Below are 26,410 nucleotides of genomic sequence, written 5' to 3' on the forward strand. Positions count from 1 at the left end.
GAACTCAGATAATGTGGGATTTTCTGCCTTGATATTCTGGGATGTGGAAGGGCCTCCAACTCCCACAATCCCTGACCATTGAGTAAGCTGGCTGGGCCTTCTGGGAGTTGGAGGCCCAATCAGGTTGCGCGAGCCCGCTCTGAAGGGATTGGTGCTCGCGCTCACGGGGCTGCTCTGGCATTACAGCGTGTGGTTGTTCAAGGGAAAGGGGGTGGGCTCTAGGGTTAAAATGGCGCCGGCTCGCGGGCGGGCTCGCGCGCTCTAGGTCCGGGCCTCCGGGGGCGCTCTATGGTCCCGAGGGTGTGCGCGCGCGCGCGTCCCTGGCGGGGCCTAGGCCGGCGCTGCTGGCAGTGGCGCCCGCTTCCTTCGCCTCCGCGGGTGGCTTCCCTCCTTCCTTCCGGCGCCGAGGACGAAGCTCTCCTCTGAGGTAAATAAAATGGGCGCGACCGAAGCGACGAGCGCGAATGGGGCTGTGAGGGGAAAAGACGGTGAGTGGGTAGGAGGGAGGGAGGGAGGAAGGAAGGCCTAGCAGCCCCTTCCTCCTCCCTCCTGTCAGTGGCCCCTCACAAACCGAAGCCCCTTGTCCAGGCTCCAAGGTGTCCCAAACGCTTCTGTTCTCGGAGACAGAGAGTGACTGATTCCTCCCTATTTTCATAACTTGGTTTGTGACTTAAACAAGCATGTGCCAACTTGGGCCCTCCAGGGGTTTTGGACCCCAACTCCCAGCATTCCTCACAGCCTCAGGCCCCTTCCTTTTCCCCCTCAGCCGCTTAAGCTTAAGGAAAGGGCCCAAGTTGGCCCATGCCCGGGCTAAAACACCCCAGCACCGCATTTATATTACTTTTCTTCCCCACTGCGATGTATATTTGGAGGGGGGATGTATTTAAAAATGCAATTATTTCTTAAAGGACCAGCTGTGTGGATTTTAGCTGTTTGTATGTAAGGATGCTTCTCAGCTGCAGAGTTAATGTAGTTTGGCACCACTTTCACCGCCTTGGCTCAATGAAAAGGAGTTTTGGGAGTTGTAGTTCTACTGCAAGGTTTCCTACCGAACTACAGGATTCAACAGCCAGACTACATTCGTTCTCCAGTGTAGATGCATCCCTTGAGATTCTGTGTCCCCCCCCCCCCCCCCAATGATATTTTCCCAAAGGAGACTTGTCTTGTGTTCATGTCATAGGGAAGACCTTGCCATTTTTCTCAGTCTTCAATTTTTGGTTTGGGATTGGAATAGTTTATTTCAAATAATTCTGCCCACCTTTGCAATACAGAGCCCCCAGTGGTGCAGTGGGTTAAACTGCTGAGCTGCTGAACTTGCTGAGGTTCAAATCCAGGAAGCAGGGTAAACTGATGTTAGGCCCAACTTATGCCAATCTAGCAATTCGAAAACACGCAAATGTGAATAGATCAGTATGTACCGCATCGGTAGGAAGGTAACAGCGCTCCATGCATTCATGCCAGCCACATGACCATGGAGGTGTCTATGGACAACGCCGGCTCTTCGGCTTAGAAATGGAGATGATCACCACCCCCCAGAGTCGGACACAACTAGACTCAGTGTCAAGGGGAAGCCTTTACCTTTTTGCAATACAATGCTGAACAATCAGTGAAATTGTTTATTGTGTTTACTTTTATCTGTTGCTTTGTGTGTGTGTGTGTGTGTAGTGTGAGTGCATAAAGCACACACTGATGTTTTTTAGTGCACTTCTTGCAAGGAGCTCTACAAAAAAGTGTATAATCGAGTGATGGAAAAAAATAGATAAGAATGTATGCACCTACACAACATACCATAGTGTGGTGCACTCTTTGCGACAGAAATGACGTCTAACAATATAGATATATATCGTGTATGTATCATTGGCAGAGAGGCAGCATTTATTGTAGTTTCCTTTGAAGATATACTTATTAGTAAATACAGTTAGTGTTTGATATGTGACATGTATTCAAAGATGTTTATCTAAACATCGATTAGATGCCCTTGGGGTCATTAGGGTGTGGATAATAAACCTTTTTTTTTTTTTTTTGGTCATGTCAGGAGCGACTTGAGAAACTGCAAGTCGCTTCTGGTGTGAGAGAATTGGCCGTCTGCAAGGACGTTGCCCAGGGGACGCCCAGATAATTTGATGTATTTATCATCCTTGTGGGAGGCTTCTCTCATGTCCCCGCATGAGGAGCTGGAGCTGATAGAGGGAGCTCATCCGCCTCTCCCCGGATTCGAACCTGCGACTTGTCGGTCTTCAGTCCTGCCGGCACAGGGGTTTAACCCACTGCACCACCGGGGGACTCCATGATAATAAACCTGAGTTACTGGGACATTTGTGGGTGATTTGCAGTAAACCAACAAAGGCTTATGATTTTTAATAGTTTTAACAACACTAACAAGGAGAATATATCCCACTCAAAATTATCATATGAAAGTAACGAAAAAGCTTATTTTTTCCTAGAGCAGTAGTCCTCAACCTATGGGTCCCCAGGCCTATAACTCCCAGAAATCCCAGCCAGTTTACCAGCTGTTAGGATTTCTGGGAGTTGAAGGCCAAAACATCTGGGGACTCACAGGTTGAGAACCACTCTCCTAGGGTATACTTAGATTTTCAGGCATTGCCAGAGATCCTGTGTGGCACAGCATAGGGTAACAGTCCTGCATGCAACGGAGAAAGCAGAGAAACACCTAACAATGTCCTTGTAGCAATGATTACGTCATCCACTGAGATTCACTGGTGTCCTCCAGAGATCTCTGTAACAGATATAATTATTCTCCAAACCCTCCTTCTGCTTTCCACCAGCCATCTCAGCATTATCCATCACAATACCTATAGCTGTGTATATGCCACTTACAGGATGCCAGCCATTCTATTATTACATGTGTGGCTTATTATAGCATTTAGTAGTCATATGCTTCCATTAATAGTGGAAAATCTTAATCATTTTCTTGAGGTTAAAATTGTATGGCTTCGGTATCTTGAAAAGATAAAAAAGGTTGTATTTTGGTTGTAATTTTTATTGCTATGATCTTTTCTTTTTTAATGTCCCACCTCAGGTCTGCGCACCACTGTTGTATATTTGTCATTGGTTGAAAATGAATGTTTTAATATGTCTTCCAGAAATTAGTCAATATAATGACTGTGTTAAAAAAACAACTTTAAATTGTCTTGTTTATATTACCTATATATATATGAGCATATTTGTATATATACACACACATGAATAGCCTTGAATTGCTCTGATAAGTAGAAATGTGGGGTGCAAGTATTTTAAATGGGTTATGTGAAGGCATCAAAAATATCAGGCTTGATGCTTCCTTTTAAATGTGTACATTTGTTATTTCTTAGTGACATTTTTATGTGCTTCTCTTTTCCTCCAGATCCCACTTTTTGTGTAAGCCATTAATTTAGCTCCTTAGTATTCAAGTCCTATTGAAATGAAGTGTAAACATGTGAAAAACCCTTGTTTTTCTCATTCTTTCTAACTGGTTGTTATATTTCTCACTATTGTAATTATTACTGTAAATTGGAACACTCTCTTGTATAACACTCTATACAAGTGATTGCTTTTTATATTTATTGTACACTATAAATAAATATTTCTACACTTACATACTTACTAAATAATTTTACTACCAAGACATGAATTTTCCCAAAGTAGTTTACAATTTTCAAAATACAGTACAAGAAAAAATAAACTGCCCTAAAAAGAATACAAAAACTGAGTGAATATGTAAGATCATTTTTAAAATGAATAAAAGTTTAATTAAAGTTCAGAGTGCAAATTTCTACAAAGAACCCAAGAACAAAGAACAGAGGAGAAAGAAATTGAATCGCACTCACATATCTTCTGTTTTACTAACAGTTATACATTTTTGGAACTAGGATGATATCCCAATTCACCGTGTACAAGTAGTTTTCTTGTTTTTGTGCTAAGATTTTATTTTTATTTTTATTGCACAGTGGCCCAGTCCAGTATAATTAAACCGGTGGATCTTTGTACTCTATCAGTGTTAAAACTGATTTTAGACCATAAGGAGTACAACTAAAGGATGCCAGTTAACTTTTTTTTTGTCGTGTCAGAAGCGACTTGAGAAAACTGCAATTTGCTTTTGGTGTGAGAGAATTGGCCGTCTGCAAGGACATTGCCCAGGGCACGCCCGGATGTTTTGATGTGTTACCATCTTTGTGGGAGGCTTCTCTCATGTCCCTGCATGAGGGGTTGGAGCTGATAGAGGGAGCTCATCCGCGTTCTCCCTGGATTCGAACCTGCAGCCTGTAGGTCTTAAGTCCTGCCGGCAGAGGGGTTTAACTTACTGTGCCTCCGGGGGCTTCTAGTGTTAACAACTGAGAATGGTTTTAACAGTAAATGTGGTGGCAGAGTGAGAAATAACATGGAAATAAGCTGTATTGTTTTTATACCATACAAAATAGAAAGAGCAAATGAATTTGTTTCAGTGATATTTTTATTCGGAATTCACAGTATACACATGGTAAATGAAACAACAGGCTTCCATTATTAAACAAAAACAAACCAAACCTTCTAGAGATTCCTTGAATACTTCTTTTGAAATTGATCTACTTTTTCTTTTACCATCCGCCACATTTCTCATGATTTCTAATTTTAGTGGCCAAACGTATTAAATACATGTTTTGAGCAGCTAATGGAGCAAGGTGAACCACTCTCCTTTTTTCTTTGTAGTCCTTTCTAAACATACTATCTTGGATTTTGGAGTCAGTTTTTGCTCAGTATGTGTGTTGTAGACAGGCAGGCACAGCTATAGCAGAATCCCATTTTTTTCAGTCCATGCTTTATTGCAGTGGTTCTTAACCTGTGGATCCCCAGATGTTTTGGCCTTCAACTCCCAGAAACCCTAACAGCTGGTAAACTGGATGGGATTTCTGGAGTTGTATGTAGGCCAAAACACCTGAGGACCCACAGGTTGAGAACCACTGCTTTATTGGGTTATTTACTGCAGATTCACTGCTGCAGTCTGACACCAAAACTCTGTGCTTCTCTAACCCGCTTTCATTATCTTCCAGCTGAAGCTGCTAAAAAAAACCTCCAACTAGTCTGAGGATGAAGAGGAAAGAGGGTTGAGTGTGTGGTATAAGAAGGCTTTCTAAGAAGGAGTTTTTTTCAGAGGTTTTGTTAACAAAGTTATATCTACATGATAAATATTTGTTAAAAGTAAAAACACTAAAAAAGTTTAAGAAGCATGCTCTGAAGATAAAGGGCAGTAAGGCCAAAGATGTCAAACAGTAATAAAAAAAAAGAATCTGAAGAATATGGAGTCCAGACTAGGACATCAGATACTGAAACACAGAACTGTTTATATGGCATCTTTTCATAAACATGTAGTAAAGATGACCATGTATTTATAGTTTTGACTTTTGCAGATTTAGTTATTAGTGAATTTGATTAAAAATGTTATCCTGAGCAATTTCTGTGATCATCTATCTCCAGTTATGCTGGAGGACCTAGAGATTTCTAGAGCAGTGGTTCTCAACCTGTGAGTACCCAGATGTTTTGGCCTTCAACTCCCAGAAATCCTAACAGCTAGAAAACTGGCTGGGATTTCTGGGAGTTGTAGGCCAAAACACCTGGGAACTCATAGGTTGAGAACTACAGTTCTAGAGAAAACACCTCCCTATGAATCTCTAGGTACTTCAGTATATAATTCTATAGTTGGCTTCCAGCAGCAGATGTTGGTCAAAGACTTAGAAATTCCTAGAGAGATTCTTTCAAGTTAAAAAAAACCCCCAATTTATTTATTGTAAGTTGAGAGCTGACTGTTCATTGCAGTATCCTTCTACCGAGTGAAGAGGCTTCAAATAGTCCTCTGCTTCTTTGTATTTTTCAAAGGGAGTGTGCCTGTAGTAAAACTCTGTATATTTCATGGGTTTTGCAGACCACCAGTTTACTAAGTGCTTGCAGGTATATCAGTTGAAATTGACTCATGGTGCTGCTGGCTCCTTGTGGCTTGATAAAAATGGAAGTTTATAATCTGTATCTGTACTGATGTATACTGGAGAATTATGGAACTCATCCTGTCTGGAAGAGGTAAGAAGAGTCAGTGGACATAGAGTAGACTCGGTGTGGTTTGCCATAGGTGCGTACATCCTAGCACTAGTTACAGGCAGAGGCAAATTATAAGTGAGGCAAAGGTTTAAAATGGGGGTGGGGGAACAATATGTAAAACATTACATTAACCTTTATAAGAAATCATTAAAGCCTGAATAATGATCATTTTGTAGTGAAAACAAGGAAATTGATAGTTGTTATATCTATATATTAATATATTGAAGCAAATAAGCAACATCAAAAAGAAGAAATAGAAGAAAGAAAAGATGAAACAATATCACTGGGAATATGAGTTAATTAGAAGCAGTAGGATTTTGTTGCAATAATTCTTTGCTGGACAGCGGTTTTACTTCAAAGTATTTTGGTTTTTAAAAACGGGCACTAGACATTCATTACAATCCTACCAGGTAAACTCTGGATAATATTTTCGTATCCTGCAACATATCTAAGTGGTGTAGAAACAGCAAGCTATGCTTTTGAAGACATAGAAAATTCACTTTCCTTGGCTAATGGAAGCTGTGAAACTGCTTTGGATGATTGTCTTTTTCCAACTTTGTGCTCTGAAAATTTTGGCTGAAGCTAACTTTTTTTCTTCTTCATCGTGTTGTCCAAAAGTTGAAGTATGCATGATTTTTCCAGCTCACTACAGAATTCTCACAGTATCCAAAATGGAATATTTTTCTCCTTCTGTTGTGTCAATCTTGAAAAATACCTTTTAATAAAAGTGAATAATAACAATTCTCTGTCTGCACTGTGTGTGAGGGCAATGCCTCACTTAGAGTGACGTATCAGGAAGCCTGCCATTCAAATTACGTCACTGCTATGAACTCCCTATGTGGCCTCATTCAAGCTGTTTCTCTCTCACTTCCACCCTTCTCAGAACTAACCTATCTTGCAAGATGGAGAGGGAGATAAAAGTAGTGTCGTTTACGTGAAGAATTTTGACTTAAAAGTTTGGCACACATGCAAAGTTTTAGTAATTGAGTTAAGCATAAGGGGAATTTTTTTACGTATACCATGAGCTTGGAGCGTACAATATCTATTGTATAAATGTGAATTCTTTTCTCTGAAATGCCAGCAGTTTGAAGGCCACTGTTGAAATAGGATGTCTTAAAGCATCCCTATCAGGGCGGTAGTGTGTTTTTTTCAATAAAAATACAATTTTTATTGTACCAACCCCAGAGATCCCTCCATTCTGAGGACCAAGATCTATTGGAAATTCCCAGTGTCAAGACCTTGCGTCTAACAGCAACCAGACACAGAGCCTTTACAGCAGTGGCACCATCACTCTGGAATACTCTGCCACCTGAAGTCCGTGCCTTGCGGGACTTACCAGCTTTCCGCAGGGCATGTAAGACATACCTGTTTCGACAGGCTTTTGATTTTTGATATTGCTGTTTTTAAATTGTTTTAGATTGTTTTTTAATTGTAAATTGTAAATTGTTTTTAAATTGTGTTAGATTTTAGCCATTCTTGTAAGCTGCTCCAAGCTCCAGGGGGAGTGGTGGCATATAAGTTCGAATTATATATATATATATATATATATATATATATATATATATATAGAGAGAGAGAGAGAGAGAGAGAGAGAGAGAGAGAGAGAGGTGTTTCACGCCCTTTATTGTTAAAATCCCTTTCCCCATTTTGGAACTCAAAAGAGAGCTTACAACAGAAACATATTTAAAAATTCCTAGCATATAAAAGTTAAATAGTGAAAACAAAGATAATTAAAGAGAACAAATAAAAACTCAATACATTATACAAGGCCCAGTGCCACAAAAAAACAAAAACAAACAGTTTATCAAAGGCTTGTTGGAATAAAAGCTCTCCATGTGGACCCAGAAAGAAATCAAGAAAGGTCCTTTACTAGCCTTTCTGGGAACAAAGGTCCAAAGCTTGGGAGTAGCCACTGAGAAGGACTTCTTTCTCCCGTTTTGCCACCAAATATACCCGTCAGGGTTATGAGAGATCTCAGAATGCAGGTTCATACAGGAGAATAGAATACTATCCTTCAAATAATTTGGGCCTGAGCTGTGTAGGGCTTTATTGTTAAAATTCCCATAAAGAAACTGTCCTTGATTGTATCCTGTGTAATAGAATGAGTCCTTGGTATCCCATGGGGTTTGGTTCCAGGATCCTCCATGGGTATCAAAATCCATGGATGATCAAGTCTATATATAAAGATATAGAAAAATGGTGCTCCTTATATAAATTGGCAAAATCAAAATTTGCAAGGAGTAGGAATATTTTTAAGCCATGGATGGTATGAATACATGGATTCTGTGAATGTGGCCTACTTGGATACAGACGGCTGACTGTATGTCCCATAGGTCAGTTTATTAAAGCACCAGGTAAAAAAAATCAGTGTAATTCCATGTAAACAAAGAATGTTCCACATAGAGCAGTTCTCATTTGTGCTCTTTTTATCTGTAAGTGTTGCTGCACTGTTGTGGCTATATATATTAAAGGCAGTTCTGGGAAGCTCAGTAGGGTCAGGTCTGTTAGTGTTTGGATGGGCCACCAAATGAATCCCACCTGCTGTACGCTATTTTCAGAGGAAGTTGCTGGCAAAATCACCTCTGAGAATTCCTTGCCTTAAAAAAACTATGAAGTTCATGGGGTTGCCATAAGCAGTTTGAAGGCACATGCAGGCATTGCTTTATCACCCTTTCCTGGAACTCAATTACAGTTTTCTTCCCATCTGCTGCTGCTTCTTTATTTCTTCTTAGCCAGTCAGTATTCGGTGCCATTGATTCCCATTCCCTCATAACTGCTTGTGTGTTTTTAAAAAATCTATGTACTTATTTGACTCCAGTACCCTAGACTAGCTTGTGATTTGCTGTCATTAAGTATGTGAGAGCTAAACTTTCAACAACAGTTGTGTAAATCATTTGATTAAGAAAGAAAGGACCGAAACAATCTTGAATTTATATATCTATATTTCACATCACTATTATATTCAGAACTCATTTCAATTTTCAGAACCAGACTTCTGTGGTTGATCTCAGCAGGGAAAAATCAGTGACTCATGTTTCCATTGAATGAAATATAACTTCCAGTTTCTCAGCAACGGCTCTTGCAACTATTTCAAGTGTTGTGTAATAATGTGTTCAGAACAAGTTGATCATCTTAGAATGCCTTGGAGGTATTTTTATTGGAATCCTTTGTGTGTAGATAGTGGTGCTGTTGACTGGGAAATACCCAATTGTCCTACAGGGTACTCACATACCAGTTACATTTGGTTGAAGCAGAAACTTCTAAAACAAACCAGAATACAAGGGGATTGACCTCCCCCTCTCGAGAAAATTTGAAAATAGGGAGGCAAAGGTGCCAGGGAATCCCATTTTCTTGAATAAATCACCAAAAGAAACAGAACAGTTTTCTGATTTGAAGAACTGTTCCATATCTTTTTAATACATACATATACATATACAAACACACACACATTCTCAAGTATAGCTGAATGCAACCTCTTTTTCTATATCAATTCCAACAAGATGATCTCTAAGACAGCTTTCCTTCCTGCCGTTATGGCTGTCCCTTTTAGCCTTCTCCCTACACACATATGCCTCTTTCTGACTTCACAGTATATTAATAGCTAGGACTGGCTAAGTGCCAAAATTGGGTGGGTAGAGGGAAACACTCTCAACACATTTTAGAAAAGCGTTTTTGTAATCATTACGTTCTTCTGTACTCATTCCAATAAATTTTAGAGCTGAGCAGAAGTTATGAGAGAGCATACTGCAAAAACATGAGCTACTAGGTAGAAGCAAAATCCTTAATCATCACAGTATATCAAATAACTGCTGCAGATGTGAAGGTCCAAAAAATCTTAGCGGTGGCAGAGAGAAAGCCCAGATCATCTCTCAGTGTCGGTAACTCCCTGAAAGTTGAAAATCCATAAATCTCTTTAACTTAAATCAAACTTTAAAAGTTTCCACTTCTGTATGTTTCACTGGTTTCATCATGGCATAGGCTTGCTTCACTATGTCTGAATTGTATATATATGTTGGCATCCCATTGATTAGTCCCAGATAGAGTCAGTCCATTCAATCAACTGTTGAATAGAAAGTCAGCCATTTACTGAAAGGACCTAATCTACCTGGGACTAATCAGTGGGATTTTAACTTGTATATACAATTCAGAAATAGTCAACAGGTAGGTAAATTACATTCATTTATTTGGTCTACTCTATCCAAGGATAACAACAGAATTTAGGCCCATGGGTCCAGACACATTGCAGACAGTGAACTGTCAAATACAATATATGTGATGCTCAGAAACGTTATTTTCAGAACTGAAGTTTCAGGTAAATAACCTGTTGGTTTTGTTTTGTTTTTGTTTTAACTTAAACACTGACATTTCCCCCGCTAACGTAGCTGGAGCTTGGCAATGGTTACAAAAGGTTTCAGGCACCAAAATTGTTGTAGACCTGTAGAGCTTCTTTTAAAAATATTTAATAGTAGTAAATTGTTCATTTTGCTGTGTGTGTGTTGTTTTTTTTTTTTGTTTCCTCATAGGCAGAGTATGGAAGAAGCACACAAAACCAGTAACAATTCAGCAACCTCTCCACAAACAGCATTGTTACAAGGTACCACTCTCCAGGCCACTCAGCTTTCTCGTGTTTCTCAACAGGTAAAGAAAGCTACAAAAGGTCAGATCCTCTGAGGAATTTTTAAGCAGATTAATTGAAGTTTGATTTTTATCAGTTGGATTTTTATTGGTCAAGTAAGTCCATGTGCATGTATCTTCAAGGATATTTAGTTAATTACTGTTTTCCTGACAAGATACACTAAATTTTGGAATGTGCCATAAAATAATCCACCAGAATCGCATATGACCTGTTCCATTAAATAACCTATGTAGCAGAGATCCAAAGAAACCCTTTTGCTCAACTTCAAAGATATGTAACAGGACACCAACAAAATGCCCCCTGTGGAAATTGGTATTGATGGTATATGCATTAAGACCGATGTGTTGCACATCCCATAGTGCATTCGCCCTGTTGTGTGTTGGTTTTGTTCTATACCAGTGGTTTTATCAACCCTGCTACTGGATATAAATGTTACAAAACTGCCCAGTTCTAATTCCTGCAGTCCACTTACGTAAACACGAAACTTCCAAAAGGATTTGTACGCAATGTTCTTTCTCCTTTGTTTTTAGATCCTCTTCAGTGATCACTTATTGTCACGTGTGCAAAACTCAAGGCCTGTGGGCTGAATCCAGCCCATGTCATTTTATGTGGCCCTCCGGATTCTGGACTACAACTCCTGTATTCTTCATCATTAGACATCATGACCAGAGCTAATGGGCATTGTGATACAGGAACATCTAGGAGGCTACAGTTTATTCCATTCAGTCAGGATAGTGGCTTGTGGATATGATGTCTGACATTAAAATGTCCAGTAATCTTCAATCTCAGTTCTGTTGGGTTGCAATTCTCATCATCCCCAGTTTGCATGGTCAATAATCAAAAGTGAAAGTTGTCTTTCAGTAACATCTGGGGACTCAAATTGGGTAAAAACAAAAGAGCACTAATTGCTATGAATATAGATATATAGCTGGCCCTCTGTGGATTCAGCAGCCCTTTGAAGGCAACCATAAGGCTGATGTGGCCCTCAATGAAAATGAGTTTGACACCCCTGACATATGTTGACTACTTCATCAGTTAAATGAGAAAACCATTTTTTTAATTGCAAAACCCCTTAATGTTGTTTCACTTAAGAAGCAAAGTCTGAGTGCTTATGAAAAGTTATCTACTAGCAAAAAAATCATAAATCTACAAAGTATAATAATTGGTTTACTATTATTTGTTTAGAATATTCATTCATCCCAAGAGCCCTTGGACAGCAGCAACACAACAGCTGCAATCTACCAAACTCTGAGGTTGTGTAGTCTCTGTTTTAATGGGTTCATAAGTGTCGTCTGTTTAAGTTGGGTTGACAAAACTAAGACTGCGGTGTTGTAGAACTCCTACTGCAGATTCCCTGGAGTTTAGAGCTTATTTCTTTCCAGCAAAAGTATGATTTACTACAGTGACTGTAAAATTTTTGAATTAGTACTTAAAGTGACATTGTGGTTTTCCCATATGGCTGAGGTTTGTAGTGGTCTCTGGAAGTGAGTGAAGGTACTACATGTCCCATCATCTGTGGTCCGTCCTCCCCCAAACCGTACCAGAATGTTGAGTGGGTCATGGGGCCTCTGTGTGCCAAGTTTTGTCCTTATCCGTCATTGCCTGAGAAATGCCTTATATTGGTACATGGGACTTCCCAATGCTGTGGAAATGTTGACTACTGAGGACATCTAGTGTGGCCTTGTGTGAACTGTAATACTAACAGATGCTCATCAGTCCTCATGCTTTCATTTATTTATTGCAAATAGTCTATATTTCATAACTCAGCTAGCAAATTATTTATGTATTTCAGATGTCTCTTAGAGGTTCAACTCCTCTTGGAGCTTTCACAAAATCTGTGCAACTTTGTGGGGATCAAGTCCAGGGCGTCATTCATTCAGCTCAGGCCTCCTCGGTCATTCATTCACCCCAAGGGCAATCGGCACAGGTAAATGGCTAACTTTGGGCAGACACCTGTTGTCTGAAATATTTAACACACTTTAACCTAACCAGCATTGCCAATATAATGCCATTATCTTTTGCAATGGCATCTGAGAGAAATGAAAAGTCAAGAAATTTCTCTATATCTGTAATTAAGCAGCAGTATTGTTTCTATGTATTAAACTGTGCCTGATATTTTTCTCAGCTCTGCTCCAATGTAAACCAAATGGTATCACTTATTCTGTAGAGCCTGTTTATACCTCAGATGAAAGCAAGCACCATATATTGTTTCTGAGTTACTTCCTTCAGCCAGAGAAATGTACTGACGGTTTCTCAAGGCCCCCTCCTTGTGGCATTAGCAGTGCTGTGACTTGGATGTGAACATGGAACTCAAGATCTGAAGGCCTTAAGTAGAGGCAGTCGCTGGGTTACAGACAAGATATGTTGTGTAGGATTTTTCTGGTTGAATTTGTATGTAAAGCAGAACAGTGTATCTCTCTCTTTCTCTCCCCCTCCCCCTCTCTCTGTGTGTATACACACACACACACACACATATATAGGCTTTGGATAGCTGAGGGGAGGGTTAAAACCCCTGTAATATTTTTTAGCTGTCTGTGCCCATGTTCAAAGAACTTCACCTCACTTTCTGTCCCTGTGTGAATTGAATTTTGAAAAATGTGGCTTATTGTGCAAAAAAGAATTGGTGAAAAATCTTCAGTGGAGATATGCTTTCCCTATGAAAACTCTTCTAGGAGTGAATTTCCCTTCCTAGGGGCAGATTTTTCTCACTTCCTGTTGTCTCACCATTTGTAACAGGAGCCCCAGTGGCGCAATGGGTTAAACCCCTGTGCCACCAGGTCTGCTGACTGAAAGGTCAGCGGTTCGAATCCAGGGAGCGGGATGAGCTTCCATCTGGCAGCTCCAGCTTCCTATGCGGAGACATGAGGGAAGCCTCCCACAGGATGGTGAAACATCCGGCCATCCCCTGGGCAACATCTTTGTAGACGACCAATTCTGTCACACCAGACATGACTTGTAGTTTCTCAAATCACTCCTGACACGAAAAAAACAAACAAAACCAAAACCATTTGTGGAGTCAGATGTAAGTCGGATGTTTGTAACTTGGGGACTATCTGTATATAGAAGTGTTGCTTATTTACCTTCCACCATCATCCCTACACCCTCATTTCTGCTGCGTTGAATTATAGATTACAGAGCACCCATGGTGATCATGAGGTTGGTTCCTAACACACCAAAATCCTTGGATGCTTAAGCCCCATTATATATAAATGGGATAGTAAAATTGTGTCCCTTGTAGAAAACGGCAAAATCAGTTTGTTTGTTTTTTTGGATATTTTGTGTGTGGGTGGTTTATTCCATGGACATGGAGGGCCAAGTGTATAAGCCCCTTGAGTCAGGGCTTTGTCCTCTTATATTATGAAAAGCCCATTACATGTTGGTGGTGCTATGCAAGTTATCTAATAAATGTGGGTTTAGGTTTGCAATTTTATCCTTGCTCTCTAAACACAACATTAAGGTTTTGGTGTTTCTTTAAAGTGCATTTTCCCCCATAGGCTTTGGGATGGGGAACACAACGTTGACACGTGTGCCAAATGATTTATTTGGGTTCATTCCCAGCATTTCTGTAGGGCTGACATTTCGACATCACAGCACCACTGTTTTGTTCTGTGGGAAAGCAATGGCAGCATAATGGGCTCAGACTTGCTGAAACTACCAGGGTCTCCTTACTCAAGAGCAGCTATGGGAATTAAATGTCATGACTTCTAAAACCTGCAGGTTGGCTCCTGGATTTCCCTTCTATGAACTGAGGAATCCCTTTCATTGTGGTACAGCTGCAGTTCAGCAGGCACATTCTGGCTAAAGGAAAGGGCAGGCAGTAATGATTTGGGCAGATTATTACTGTACCTTCTCACATTATACCTACCTTTAGAGGACGCTAGCTGTTGATGCTACTAAAGAAAGACTGAGTAGTCCTTATTCCTTCCAAGATGACATTCCTAGCACTGCAAGGCAAAGCATGATGATAACATAACTGTCCCCTTAATGACGACAATATTTGCAGTCCAGAGAAAACGAATCTCTCATACATATGACCCAAGTATTTTTCCAGATGTTTAAGGTGCATTTTAGAAATCATTATGTACTTAGTGTCACTTTTAAAAATCAGTGTAGTTGTGTTTGTCTTGCCCCCAAACTGCAGTTGCATGTCTTTTACAATAAGGTGATAAATTGTCTTTCTTTCAGGTGTCTTTGTCTGAAAGCGATGACTCACAAGATTCCTCAGATAGTATAGATTCTTCACAGAAAGCCAGGGATATTCTTGTGCGCCGTCCATCGTACAGGTCAGTAGGTTCTATAAAAGCATCTGTGTTTTTTTGATCTTTTGTTTGTCTTCTATGATTTTGAAGAAATATTGAATCATGTTTTCCCTTGATGATTCCTTATCTGTAACGGGCTGCCTGGGTCTTTCCTTGCAGACTATGCGGAATTCCTTTTGGTTCCAAAGTCTGAATTTATGCCATTGGCACCATATTTATTAATGGTTACTCTGCTTGCCAGTTTGCTTCCAGACTGAAATCAAGATAGATCTTTTGATTTAGTCAGTGACTAAAATATCCTAGGTACCCTGTATCTTCATGTGAGCCTATCAAATAACTTCATTCTGATTCTGGGGCCCTAGTTTGTGTGTCACCATCATAAAAAACCTCGCTTGGTTGCTCACTCTGTTACATCCTCCTTGCTGCCTCTGTTAAAAGAAAGAGCCATTCTTCATGGCATGCTGGGCTCATTGCATCATCAAATGTGGAGAAAGGTCTAGAGAAAGGGATTTGTGCAATTTGTCAATATATCTCAACCAAAAATCATTAGATATTTGAATGCTTATTAATGAATGTGTAATCATCGGTTATTAAGGTGTATTCTTCTGTGAGTGCCATCCTGTTCAGTGTAATAAGGACAACTCTCAGTTTATGTAGTAATCTGAACTACTGTGGTTTTAATGGTTTTTTTGGGGCCATTCTAATTCCCAACTTTTCTTTTTTGACATTTTTAGAGTTTCAAGCCCTCTATATTGCAATAAAACAAAATAGACACTAAAATGAGACACCAAAACACTCATTAAGTCCTCCCTTCCCATGACCTCCTTTTGCCCCTGTAACCTCACTCTTTAAAAAAGAATACAAATAAAATAATGCATGAAAAACATTACAAGTAGTACTTCTATTTTAATTGCTTCGGCCTCTGTTTATTATAAGTGTAGTTAAAAATACAGATAATTTGGATATTTTGACTAAAATTCAGTTCTTGTAATTTCATCTTTTATTTCATATCTCAATATGATCCCAGATTTTTTTCTTTTTTATCTAGATTATTTATTTATTTATTGTATTTGTTTATTTATTTATTTATTGTATTTGTCTGCGACCCTTCTCAGCCCTCAGATATTGTTTTCAATATAATATATTGTTGTTTTTCTCCCTTCATTTAAAAATTCTTATTTCATCAATTCATCCACTACATAACAAGACTATATTTTATTTTAATTATTCCAGAGTATGTTTATCCATGTTCCTTCTCAATGTTTTTCTTTAACAGCATGCCATTTTACCTACCTACTCACAAATAATCTTAATTCTTACAGTTTGAACATTTTATCTATAGTTCAATTCTTTTAATTTCATATTTTATGTATTACATCAATATTCCCCCTCTAGATTTTGGGTTATAATCAACAGTTTTCTATATATTGCTTCATTATATTTTCCCCTTCATTCTCACTACTCTTATTTTATCAGTCCACCCTCCCACTTCATAAAAAGAAGTTAGTACAAGTATTTTATTTTAAGTCTTCTAGAGTATTCAATTTGTTTATCCCATCATCCATTATCTGCCTTACCTCCCAGGAGACAGGAGTAGGAGAAGGAGGGATGATCCAGCCTCAAACAAACAGCTGTTTCTGTTTGTTTGCTTGTTTGTTTGTTTGTTTGTTGAACTGCCTCCCCTCTGATTAATAAAAACCCTTCTTTCTTCAAAGGCAATTTACAAAATCTGAAATGAAGTTCTTTGGAGAAAGGATGGAGGAGGGAAAATCTGAGTTTCAGAGACTTCTATTTCAGGTTTTTTTTTAAACTGTCTTGTCTTCAGAGAAAGAAGGAAGGGTCAGCTCCAAACAGACTATTATGTGAAGAACACAAAAATACCAATTTTGCCACCAAAATTTTGCAATGACTGTTACTCAATGGCAACTATTATGCAATTAAATGTGATATTTTTCTTAATTTTTTAATCTTGACATTTGAGATGATTTATGGCAAGGCAGTGAACAGGGCTAGAGTGAAAAATATTTGGCACTGAAGTTGTAATTGTACCAACTTAATTCAGGATGGTTTTCCCAGCAATCTGTTTGAATAGTTTGCTGTCCTTTTTCTAGAAAAATCTTCAACGACCTTTCTTCCGAAGATACACACAATAGGAAAGGAGATGAGGCAAATCCAGGTGTCTCCACTGTCACGTCTATGTCTGTCTCTGCACCTGTTTACCAGACCAGCACGGGACAATACAGTATGTAACATTAAGAAGGTTTTGTCCTTGGAAATGTTGCTCCTAATGAAAGTTAAGTTTGGCATTAGTATTTTTAAAAATCCATCTTGGGCTTCCTATCTGAAGCTTTTAAATCTTTTTATGGAGAATGATAGATAGTTCTGTCTGTCTCTTTTAAAAAGTGCTTAAGCAATGCAGCACTGACAAAAGAAAGAAAATGTTACTTAGTTTATTTAGAAAGTGAAGGGTGAATGAAGGGAATTATTCATAGGCAACAGAAAGTGTTCAGTGAACAATTCCTGCGGCAGCTGCGAAAGGAAAGGACGTTTTATAGGTTGTGCCTATATTATGTAGTGATCAACACCATCTTTCTCTTTTTTTAAAATCTCAAAAGTCGCCATTGCTCCAAATGGACCATTACAGCTAAATAGCCCAGGAGCAGAGAATGTGCAGAGTTTGCAGACAATTGCAAATGCTGGTGGGACTCCGCTATTACAGTATGTGCAAACGTCCAACGGTCAACAGATATTTGTGCCAAGTAACCAGGTGGTAGTGCAAAGTAAGTATATCAACAGTGGTTTAGGGCTCGTTAGAAGGGTTTTTATTCTGGCTATCTCAAGTTCTACCATATTCCAAATATCTTTGGGAATAATGTTATGGATTGTTGAAGGGTTTCATGGCCGGAATCACTGGGTTGCTGCAAATTTTTTTGGCTGTATGTCTGAGAAGACCTCTGAACAAACCTCTGAGAGTGCTTGCCACAGATGCAGGTGAAATTTCAGGAGAGAATGCTACTGAAACATGGCCATGCACCCTGAAAAGCAGCAACCCAATATTATGGATTATTCTCAAGTTCTTCTATTACATTGATCTTTTATTAGTTTTTAATTTGCTGGTGTACTTCTTTCACCTGTATGAAGCCTTATTCAAGCATGATTCTGTGACATGAATTCATTGTGATCTTAAATTATACTTGTCTCATAATATATACACCTGCATAACTTGACCTTATGTATACGTCAAGGGCAGATTTCAGGGCCAATATTATGGATCGTGATATGACTTATGGGTAAATCAAGGGTAATTTGATAGAAAAGGGGAAGCAACAGTGTTGCCTCCGGCCACCAGATTTCCCTCCAGACACACAAAAAGGCCAGACATCACATGGTTGATAGGCATTAATGGCATAGTAATAACTCTTAGCCAAAAGAAGCTATTCCCCTTCTCTGAGTTAGGTGCCAAAGGTTGGGAGCTTAACTCATCTCTGAATAACATGAAAGAAGCACCAATCCTCCCTTTTCTTTCTGCTGCTGTGCTGCTTCTAGCTTTTTAAAAATTCTCCAGATAAGAAAATGGCAGTGGTCCATTTTTGGACCTTCCCCTCCAGTGGGCACAGAGAAAGTAGAAGAGGTTGAGTTTCTTTTACCTTCTCCTGGGATAGGCTGATCAATTGTCTTTATTTAGTTCCTCTACTCAGAGAGGAGGTGGTTCCTTTTTTATTACCATTCAGATGCAGTACTTACACTAGGAAGTCCACCGAATTGTTTGCATATCAGGTTTTGATTTCTCTTATACATGAGCATATACAGTATGTATAGCATCCCCAAGTGAGTGTCCACAGCCTGGGCAGGAGCTGGGCTTGTGAGTGCATAGGGCATATCTACCAGGTTTTTACCTTAATATGGCCAAGTAGAATATTGTACAAATACATTCTTTTTACGTGGACACTACCATTATAATGTTTGCTTGTTTGTTGCATTTATATCTTGCTGTTCTCTTAAAATTGCATTCAAGGCAACGATTTTCAAAAGATGCACTAAAACATTCAATTGCAAAATTAGGGAGGGAATTAGCTGAACTAAAATATGATTAAAGATAATTAAAACATTTAAAACCTATTTCAAATAAGGTTTCATTACAAAAGTATAAACAAAGCAATGCTTATAAATACACTACTCTTCCATAATTAAAATTCACAATTTAAACTGAAAACTTCTTGCCACACCAGATGAAGAGCAGGGACAAAGCAGTTTTCAAAACAGTGAGCACAATTGTACAGTTTTAAACACATAAAAGGCATGTACCTCTTTTAATCAGCTTGAAAGCCCTTGAAGACTGTTCGGAAACTTCAATTAGTCCAACAATCGGCAGCCAGATTGCTCACCGGAGCGACATTCAGGGAGCATACCACCCCCCTGTTATGTCAGCTCCACTGGCTGCCGGTTCAGTTCCGAGCACAATTCAAGGTGCTGGTTTTGACCTACAAAACCCTGTACGGTTCTGGTCCAGTGTATCTGTCCGAACGTATCTCCCTCTACGTCCCACCCCGAAATCTAAGATCATCTGAGAAGGCCCTGCTCTCGACCCCACCACTCTCACAAGTGAGGCTGGTGGGGACGAGGAGCAGGGCTTTCTCAGTGGTAGCCCCTTGCCTGTGGAACTCACTCCCGGGGGAAATCAGGGCATCATCATCCATCCTCTCCTTCAGGAGGAGGGTGAAGACGTGGTTATGGGACCAGGCCTTTGGGCAATCAGGCAATTAAGTAAGACAGTCAGGTGAATAAGACCAACAGGATTGATGAAGTGGAATGGAAAACTAGAACTATGAGTTAGCGATCACTGACCTTGTAAGAGAGGAATTGGGTTTGTATTGGTTTTTATTGATTTTATTGATATAATGCATGAACTAGTGTGATGTAATTGTGAAATTGTCTAATTTTGTGTTTTGATTGTTTTGTACTGCAGGCATCGAATCGTGCCTTGCTTCTGTAAGCCGCCCTGAGTCCCCTTTGGGGTGAGAAGGGCGGGGTAAAAGAACCCCAAATAAATAAATAAAGTGCCAGGCAAATATTTGCTGTTTCTAAATCTTCCAAAGAGACACATACCCAATTGTGGACTTGTTCACCTGTTAGATGTGATTTATACTTACGTGCATTTGCCAAAAGACAGTTAAGTGAAAATAATTTACCTTGTATTTTCATTCCTGTTCCTCTGCAGCAGCCTCGGGTGACATGCAGACATACCAGATACGAAGCACCCCAAACACGGCTTCTCTCCCTCAGACGGTGGTTATGACGTCTCCAGTCTCCTTGACATCGCAGTCATCCAAGACAGATGATCCACAATTGAAACGAGAAATTAGGCTCATGAAAAACAGGTATTTGGTTGCCATTAGGCATTTGCCAGGGTACTTTTCCCTTAGTCTAATTCTTGGATACAGCTATATTGGCATCTATGCTTGTTTTTTAATACTTTGGGGAGAGAGAGCAGGTTAGAAATTATTATTATTATTGTTTTGTTGGTGTTTTGCTTCTTCTAAGAAATATCGTGTCTGATTTTCTTATTTGCTGCCGCTGTAATTATGGTCTGTAAATCAGAGGACCCTTGATTTTGAACCTCTGAATTGTCGGCTTGGAATACAAGTAGACGGGTTGGTCCTCTGGAGCATTGCTTCTTCAACTGTGGGTCACAAACCCTTTAGCTCAATGTTAGAATCACAAAAAATTGTTAACAGTAAAAGGTTACTGAATCTATTAGCTGTTTTAGAAATTTACACAAATCTGCTAGCAACAATGCGCAGTGCTTACTCCACAACAAATACTTTATAAAAAGGAAAAATTTAGTACACTTTGCAAATGCCAAATTATTTTTTAACCTATTTTATATACCTATATACTAGGCCTGTTGGTTTTAGTTCGTTATTTCGTAATTTATTCGTTATTTTTAGCATATCCGACGCGATTTCGAAACATATTTTCAAACCCGGAAGGGTTTAAAAATATCGAAACAGCAGCCCCATTTTTTTTACGAGCTTCAGCTCGTCTCGTTAATGGGATGGAGGCTGCTGTGCTGCTGGTGCCTGGGAGCCAATCCGGCGCTCCCAAGCACCCCAGCAGTAAATGGGGCGGGCGGGGCGAAGGGGCGGCGCGAGCAACACAGCTGGGAGGAGCCGGAGCCGATCGGATGGCGCGCGCGCTCCTGCGCCCTCCTCCTCCTCCTCCTCCTCCTGGCACTTCCTGCAACACAGCTGGGAGGAGGAGGAGGAGGAGGAGGGCGCAGGAGCGCGCGCGCCATCCGATCGGCTCCGGCTGCTGCGGCACTAGGCAAATGGAGTTTCAGTTTATCTGCTACTGCACCATTAGCTTCCACTTCCCAATAATTCCTCTCACTCCCTTTCCTCCCTAGCAACCCAAACAGCGCCTTAGAACTACATTTCCCATGATGCTTTAGGGCACCGCTTGAGTAGCTCAGTGGAAAAGAGGCTGGGTTGTCTCTGGTGCCTCGGAGCTGCCTTTTTAGCCTCCCCGTGCCCCTTGGAACTACGTTTCCCACAAGGCACCGCTCCAACAATTCTCTGGAGGGAGGGGCGGGGGACGGGGGAGGGAATGGCTAAGATGGCGGCCGGTCTGAGGGGCTGTGTTGGGAGTCGGGGGCGTCGCGGCGGTCGGTGGCGCTGCTGAGGGGCAAGCAGCGCTCGGAGCAGCCGGCTAGCCATGTTCCAGAAGCATTCTCTCCTGACATTTTGCCCACATCTATGGCAGGCATCCTCAGAGGTCTGTTGGAAACTAGGCAAATGGAGTTTCAGTTTATCATAGGCCTGTTTGATCAAGAAAAAATTTGTTTCTAAAATGTTTTGTAAATATTTACGAAATTTCGTAAATAACAAAACATTTTTTTGGAAAGTTTTGTAAATATTTTAAATATCGAAACAAAAAAACACCCCAATTACAAATCGATTTTAGAAACAAATTTTTTCTTGATCAAACAGGCCTACTATATACCTTGAATCATGTAAAAAATTATTGTTCAAAAAGGGTCGCAAGTGAGAAAATTTCAAGGTGAACTCACAAATGGAATTCACTTTCTTTTCTCTTCCCTTTGGAATCCAGACATCATATCTTTCCCTGAGTTAAGAAGAGGGTCATGAGTGGCTCGTGGCCACACTCTGAACCTCTTACCCATATCAGCAATTTGATGTTTTCTTCTCTATCTTCACTTCTCATTGAAAGTTATAAAGTTTTCTGAAAGGGCAGGCACACATTCTTATATTTGATCACATTGTCCGCTTTGTATTTATTTATTTGTGCTGGAAACCCTTTTAGTGGCCTTTACAGCAGTGGCACCATCACTCTGGAATACTTTGCCACCTGAAGTCCGTGCCTTGCGGGACTCATCAGCTTTCCGCAGGGCATGTAAGACATATCTGTTTCGACAGGCCTTTGATCTTTGATATCTCTGTTTTTAAATTGTTTTTAAATTGTGTTCGATTTTAGCTTGTTCTTGTGAGCCGCTCCAAGCCCCAGGAGAGTGGCAGCATACAAGTTCAATAAATAAATAAATAAATAAATATCATAAAAACAATATAAAACCATCAAACTATTAAAACATATGATCACCAGTGTCGTACTGTTAGACTCATTGTCCAGTAGCATTGTCTAGCCATTCCATATTCATTCTTGATAGCTCATAACTATTTATTACAGTGAATTGCCAAACGCTTGCTTGAAGAGCCAAGTTTTTACTCTTTTTCAGAAGGTCAGGAGGGAGGAGGCTGACCTAATATCCCTAGGGAGGGAGTTCCACAGGCGGGGAGCCACCACTGAGAAAGCCCTGTCTCTCATCCCCACCAGATGCGCCAGCGAGGAAGGCGGGATCAAGAGCAGGGCCTCCCCAGATAATCTAGATGGTTCACTACTTTGGCAACAAGTGCTCAACCAGCTTATGACAGATTCTTTTATATGCCAAGTGGCAAACATCTCCTCAGACATGCTTTAGTTACGACACAAAACTGCAATGTGCTGCTGTTCTAAGGCTCTTTTACTGCGGTAATTGAAATGTTGCTTTTGGATTTCAGAGAAGCTGCTCGCGAGTGCCGCCGAAAGAAGAAGGAATATGTGAAATGCCTTGAAAATCGAGTTGCTGTCCTTGAAAACCAGAACAAAACCCTAATTGAAGAACTAAAAACACTGAAAGATCTTTACTGCCATAAAAACGTGTAAGAAGAAGAGAACAAGGCCTTTTTTGTTAACACCAGAATTTTCAGAGGGATTTTTTTATATTATTTTTTAAAATATTAAGATGGAAAGTCAAACATGAGTTTCTTCTCCTCAGATTCATCAACCTAGAAATGTAGGATTTTATTTAGAAGCCATTTGTGCACAAAAGTGAAACATGAAGCCTCTTGGAAGACTTCTGCTGGCACAACTGGAATCGCCATTACATCGGAATCAGTGGACATGTGCAGAGATGGGACTTCAGATACATTTGATTGTAGTGCTCGATCTTTTATTTTCTGCTGTCAAAGTCTATCGGTGTGTTTGGTCAGGTTCCAATCTCTTAAATTTCTGATGGTCAGTTATCCTCAGCCCCTTTGCTTCTGGGCTCCTCTCTGCAGGTTGAACCCGTAGATGGCAGCAGTGTTTGGCTTTGCTCCTTCCTGCCACCCGTGTGTTCATTGAATGCTTGAGAAAGGATCCTGTCAGGAAGAGGGCTTTTCTATTATTGTATGTATATATATATATATTTGGCTTAACTGTAAATTCTAATATGTGTGTCAAGAAGATAGAGGCCACTACTTTGATAGAAGTATATATTTGCATTTAACAGTATGGTTTTTTAAAAAAGAAATGTGTGCTGTGGTTATCAGTGTTGGTAAAGGTAGTGGACTCTTTCTTCCCAGAAGCACATAGAGACTGGTTATGAAGGGTGTTTTCCCCTCTCAAAAACAGATGACATATCACTGCTGATACCAATGTTTTGATTTTTGTAATGGCAGAACAGAATTGGTGAAGAGCGCAGGTTGAGCATTCCTTATCCTGAATTCCAGAATCATCTGTATGGGTGGCTGAGATAAAGACACTTTTGCTTTCTGAAAGTCCAGTATACACCAGATTTGTTTCCTGGACAAAATTATTGAAACTATTGTGTATAAAGTGTATGCGAAACAAATGAATGTCATGATTAGACTTGAATCCCATCTCCAAAATATTCCATTATAAGTCCACAATCTGAAAATCTGAAATGCAGAACATTTCTGATCCCAAGCATTTCAAATAAGGGGTGCCAACCTGTGTTTTTTTCCCTAAAGGGCTATTTCTGTTTAGTCACTGAATAGGATTTCCCATCCCCAGATAAACAGAAATGATTGTTAAGTCAGCAGGCGTCATAATGTTTGAAGATCTTGCATTGCAGTAAACCCTCCTTGCTTGGCCCCATGGTAAAACACATTGACTGGAAACCCACTGGAGAGTTAAGCACCCTAGTTACAGACACAGGGACTCCCAGCTCGAATCACCCAATCCTTATGAACTGGGAAGCAGCCACTGTGATCAATGAGGGTCTCTTCCCCTTTTGGTTGGGAGCAGATACCTGACTTTCCCTACTCCTGCCAGTTTTGCTCACATAAGATTCCCATCCCTCCCAGTGGCCGCTCGCAGGTAAGTTTTGGGAGGCTTTCAGGGTCTCTATCCCTTAATCTAGGGGCTACACAGGGATCATAAATACAGCACAAGTGCAGAAGTATAGGCTTTGCATTTGTAACTGCCCAACTGGATTCCAGCCAACACATTCAAAATTATATACCAAAGGTAAAAATCTTAACATGTTATAATCAGTTAACAAGATTTCATTTGGAAACTTGATAGTAATTTGTTAAAATATCTCCAGTTTTTATAAAATAGTAATCCAGTTGAAGTAAGACACTGGATATATTTTTTTATAATTGAAGTATTACTTTTCCAAATTCTATAAAATTGAGTTTATATGAATATTTTAAATATTTATACACTTTCATTAAATATTTTTTCCCTTTCAGATTTTCAACTCTATTTTTAAGAGATGCTCAAGAAAACTATTTCCTATTTCTATATATTTCATTTGGCATAGTTTAATTAAGAGAGGATCCTTTATTGGTGTGCGCAGAAGAATGCACAGGTATCTGCACTCACTATAAAGATGTCAGGGATGATAATAATGTAATTTTGGTGTCATATTTCTAGAAATGTTAAAGGATCTTTTGCTGTTCACTGGATTCTTGACTACACAATGACCATTAAATTAACAAATATTGCCTTACCCTACTTAATGCTGAATTGTTACAATGGTGTCCTTTGAAATGTTGCCATTTACATGTAAACTGTGCTAGTGCAAGCCTTGTTAGAAATACTGGACATCTTGAGATTATTATGACAATCATTCCAATGACAGTCTTATTAAATCATTCCTTCTAATACCAAAGTTGGTGGTCCTGTCCCTTGAAGACTCACCGTAGAAAGAGTGCTAGCCAAATACATTGATGGTATCTGCATATGCTAGAGACTGCTGACATATGCTAGGTGAAATGGCTTTAAGGGTTTTTTTTTTCAAAGGCAAAAATATACAGCAAATTCTGCCGTCTTCCTAAAATTAAGCATTTGTGTAGCAGATAATGTTAGGGCATACCCAAGTTAGTCTGGAATATCTGTATGCAAAAGGATCCTGTAGCACCTTTGAGATAACTGGTGCAACTTCTACAGAAACTTATAATAATACAATTTGGAGGTGGATTTATGACCCAGTTTCACTGTGCAGTATCTAAACAAACACTGCAGGAACCAATTCCAGGCTGTGGCCACAATAGCTGCTGAATGCAGTTTGGAACCAAACTCAGTATTATTTTTTATGCAGTCCACTGAAATGTGCTGATGGCCCTCTCCATGTCCATTTGGGATCAGCGCTAGATCGTGGCAGGTCATAGGAGGTAAGACCAAAGGGATATAAAGCAAGTGTTCTCATGGGAATGATGTGATTTCCTCTCAGGGGTGCTTGTTTACCTTCTGTTTCAGGGATTTTACAGCGTGTTAACACCAGTGCTCTGATTTTTTTGTCTCAGATTCAAGCTCTGCACAGAATATACATTGATTGGCTGTAGTGCTTTTTTGGCTTGTTCTGGACTTTTCAGTGTTTTTGTTAACACACAGTTTCTAGCTGATAGGCTTTGCTTGTAGGAGAATGACTAGAAGAAGCAACCAAGACTAAACTGTAATAATACTATGTAACAACATTTGACATTTTTTCTGCTCCTGCTTTGAAAGTGTTATTTCCTGTTTAATGGTGTGATACTTACTTTGAAAGTAATTGTTATGCTCCAGAAACTTGGTTTTTGTGGCTGCAAAAAACTATGTTGAATTGGTTGAGAGTCTGAGATACTCACTGAAAAGCTACAGCAAAATGTGCTGCAGATGTCCCACA

General features: G+C 39.8%; 1 protein-coding gene across 5 annotated transcripts; it reads left to right on the forward strand.

The window, feature by feature from the left end:
* The first annotated feature begins 209 nt into the window (after window positions 1-209).
* On the forward strand, window positions 210-25,417 carry ATF1 (activating transcription factor 1). Of its 5 annotated transcripts, none has more exons than XM_060764011.2 (9): window positions 211-427; window positions 7,252-7,420; window positions 10,590-10,704; window positions 12,495-12,629; window positions 14,888-14,985; window positions 17,073-17,203; window positions 17,577-17,741; window positions 20,180-20,339; window positions 23,037-25,417. In XM_060764011.2, coding segments are annotated over exons 2-9 (951 nt in total). In that variant the 5' UTR covers window positions 211-427; window positions 7,252-7,418; the 3' UTR covers window positions 23,182-25,417. The 5 variants fall into 5 exon arrangements, with proteins under 5 accessions (XP_067320026.1, XP_060619994.1, XP_060619995.1 ...); XM_060764014.2 differs by having other exon boundaries at window positions 335-427; window positions 10,590-10,660; XM_067463925.1 differs by lacking the exon at window positions 12,495-12,629 and having other exon boundaries at window positions 210-427.
* Window positions 25,418-26,410: the final 993 nt, after the last annotated feature.

The sequence above is a fragment of the Anolis sagrei genome, chromosome 2 (assembly GCF_037176765.1).
Source record: "Anolis sagrei isolate rAnoSag1 chromosome 2, rAnoSag1.mat, whole genome shotgun sequence".
Classification (NCBI taxonomy): Eukaryota; Metazoa; Chordata; class Lepidosauria; order Squamata; family Dactyloidae; genus Anolis; species Anolis sagrei.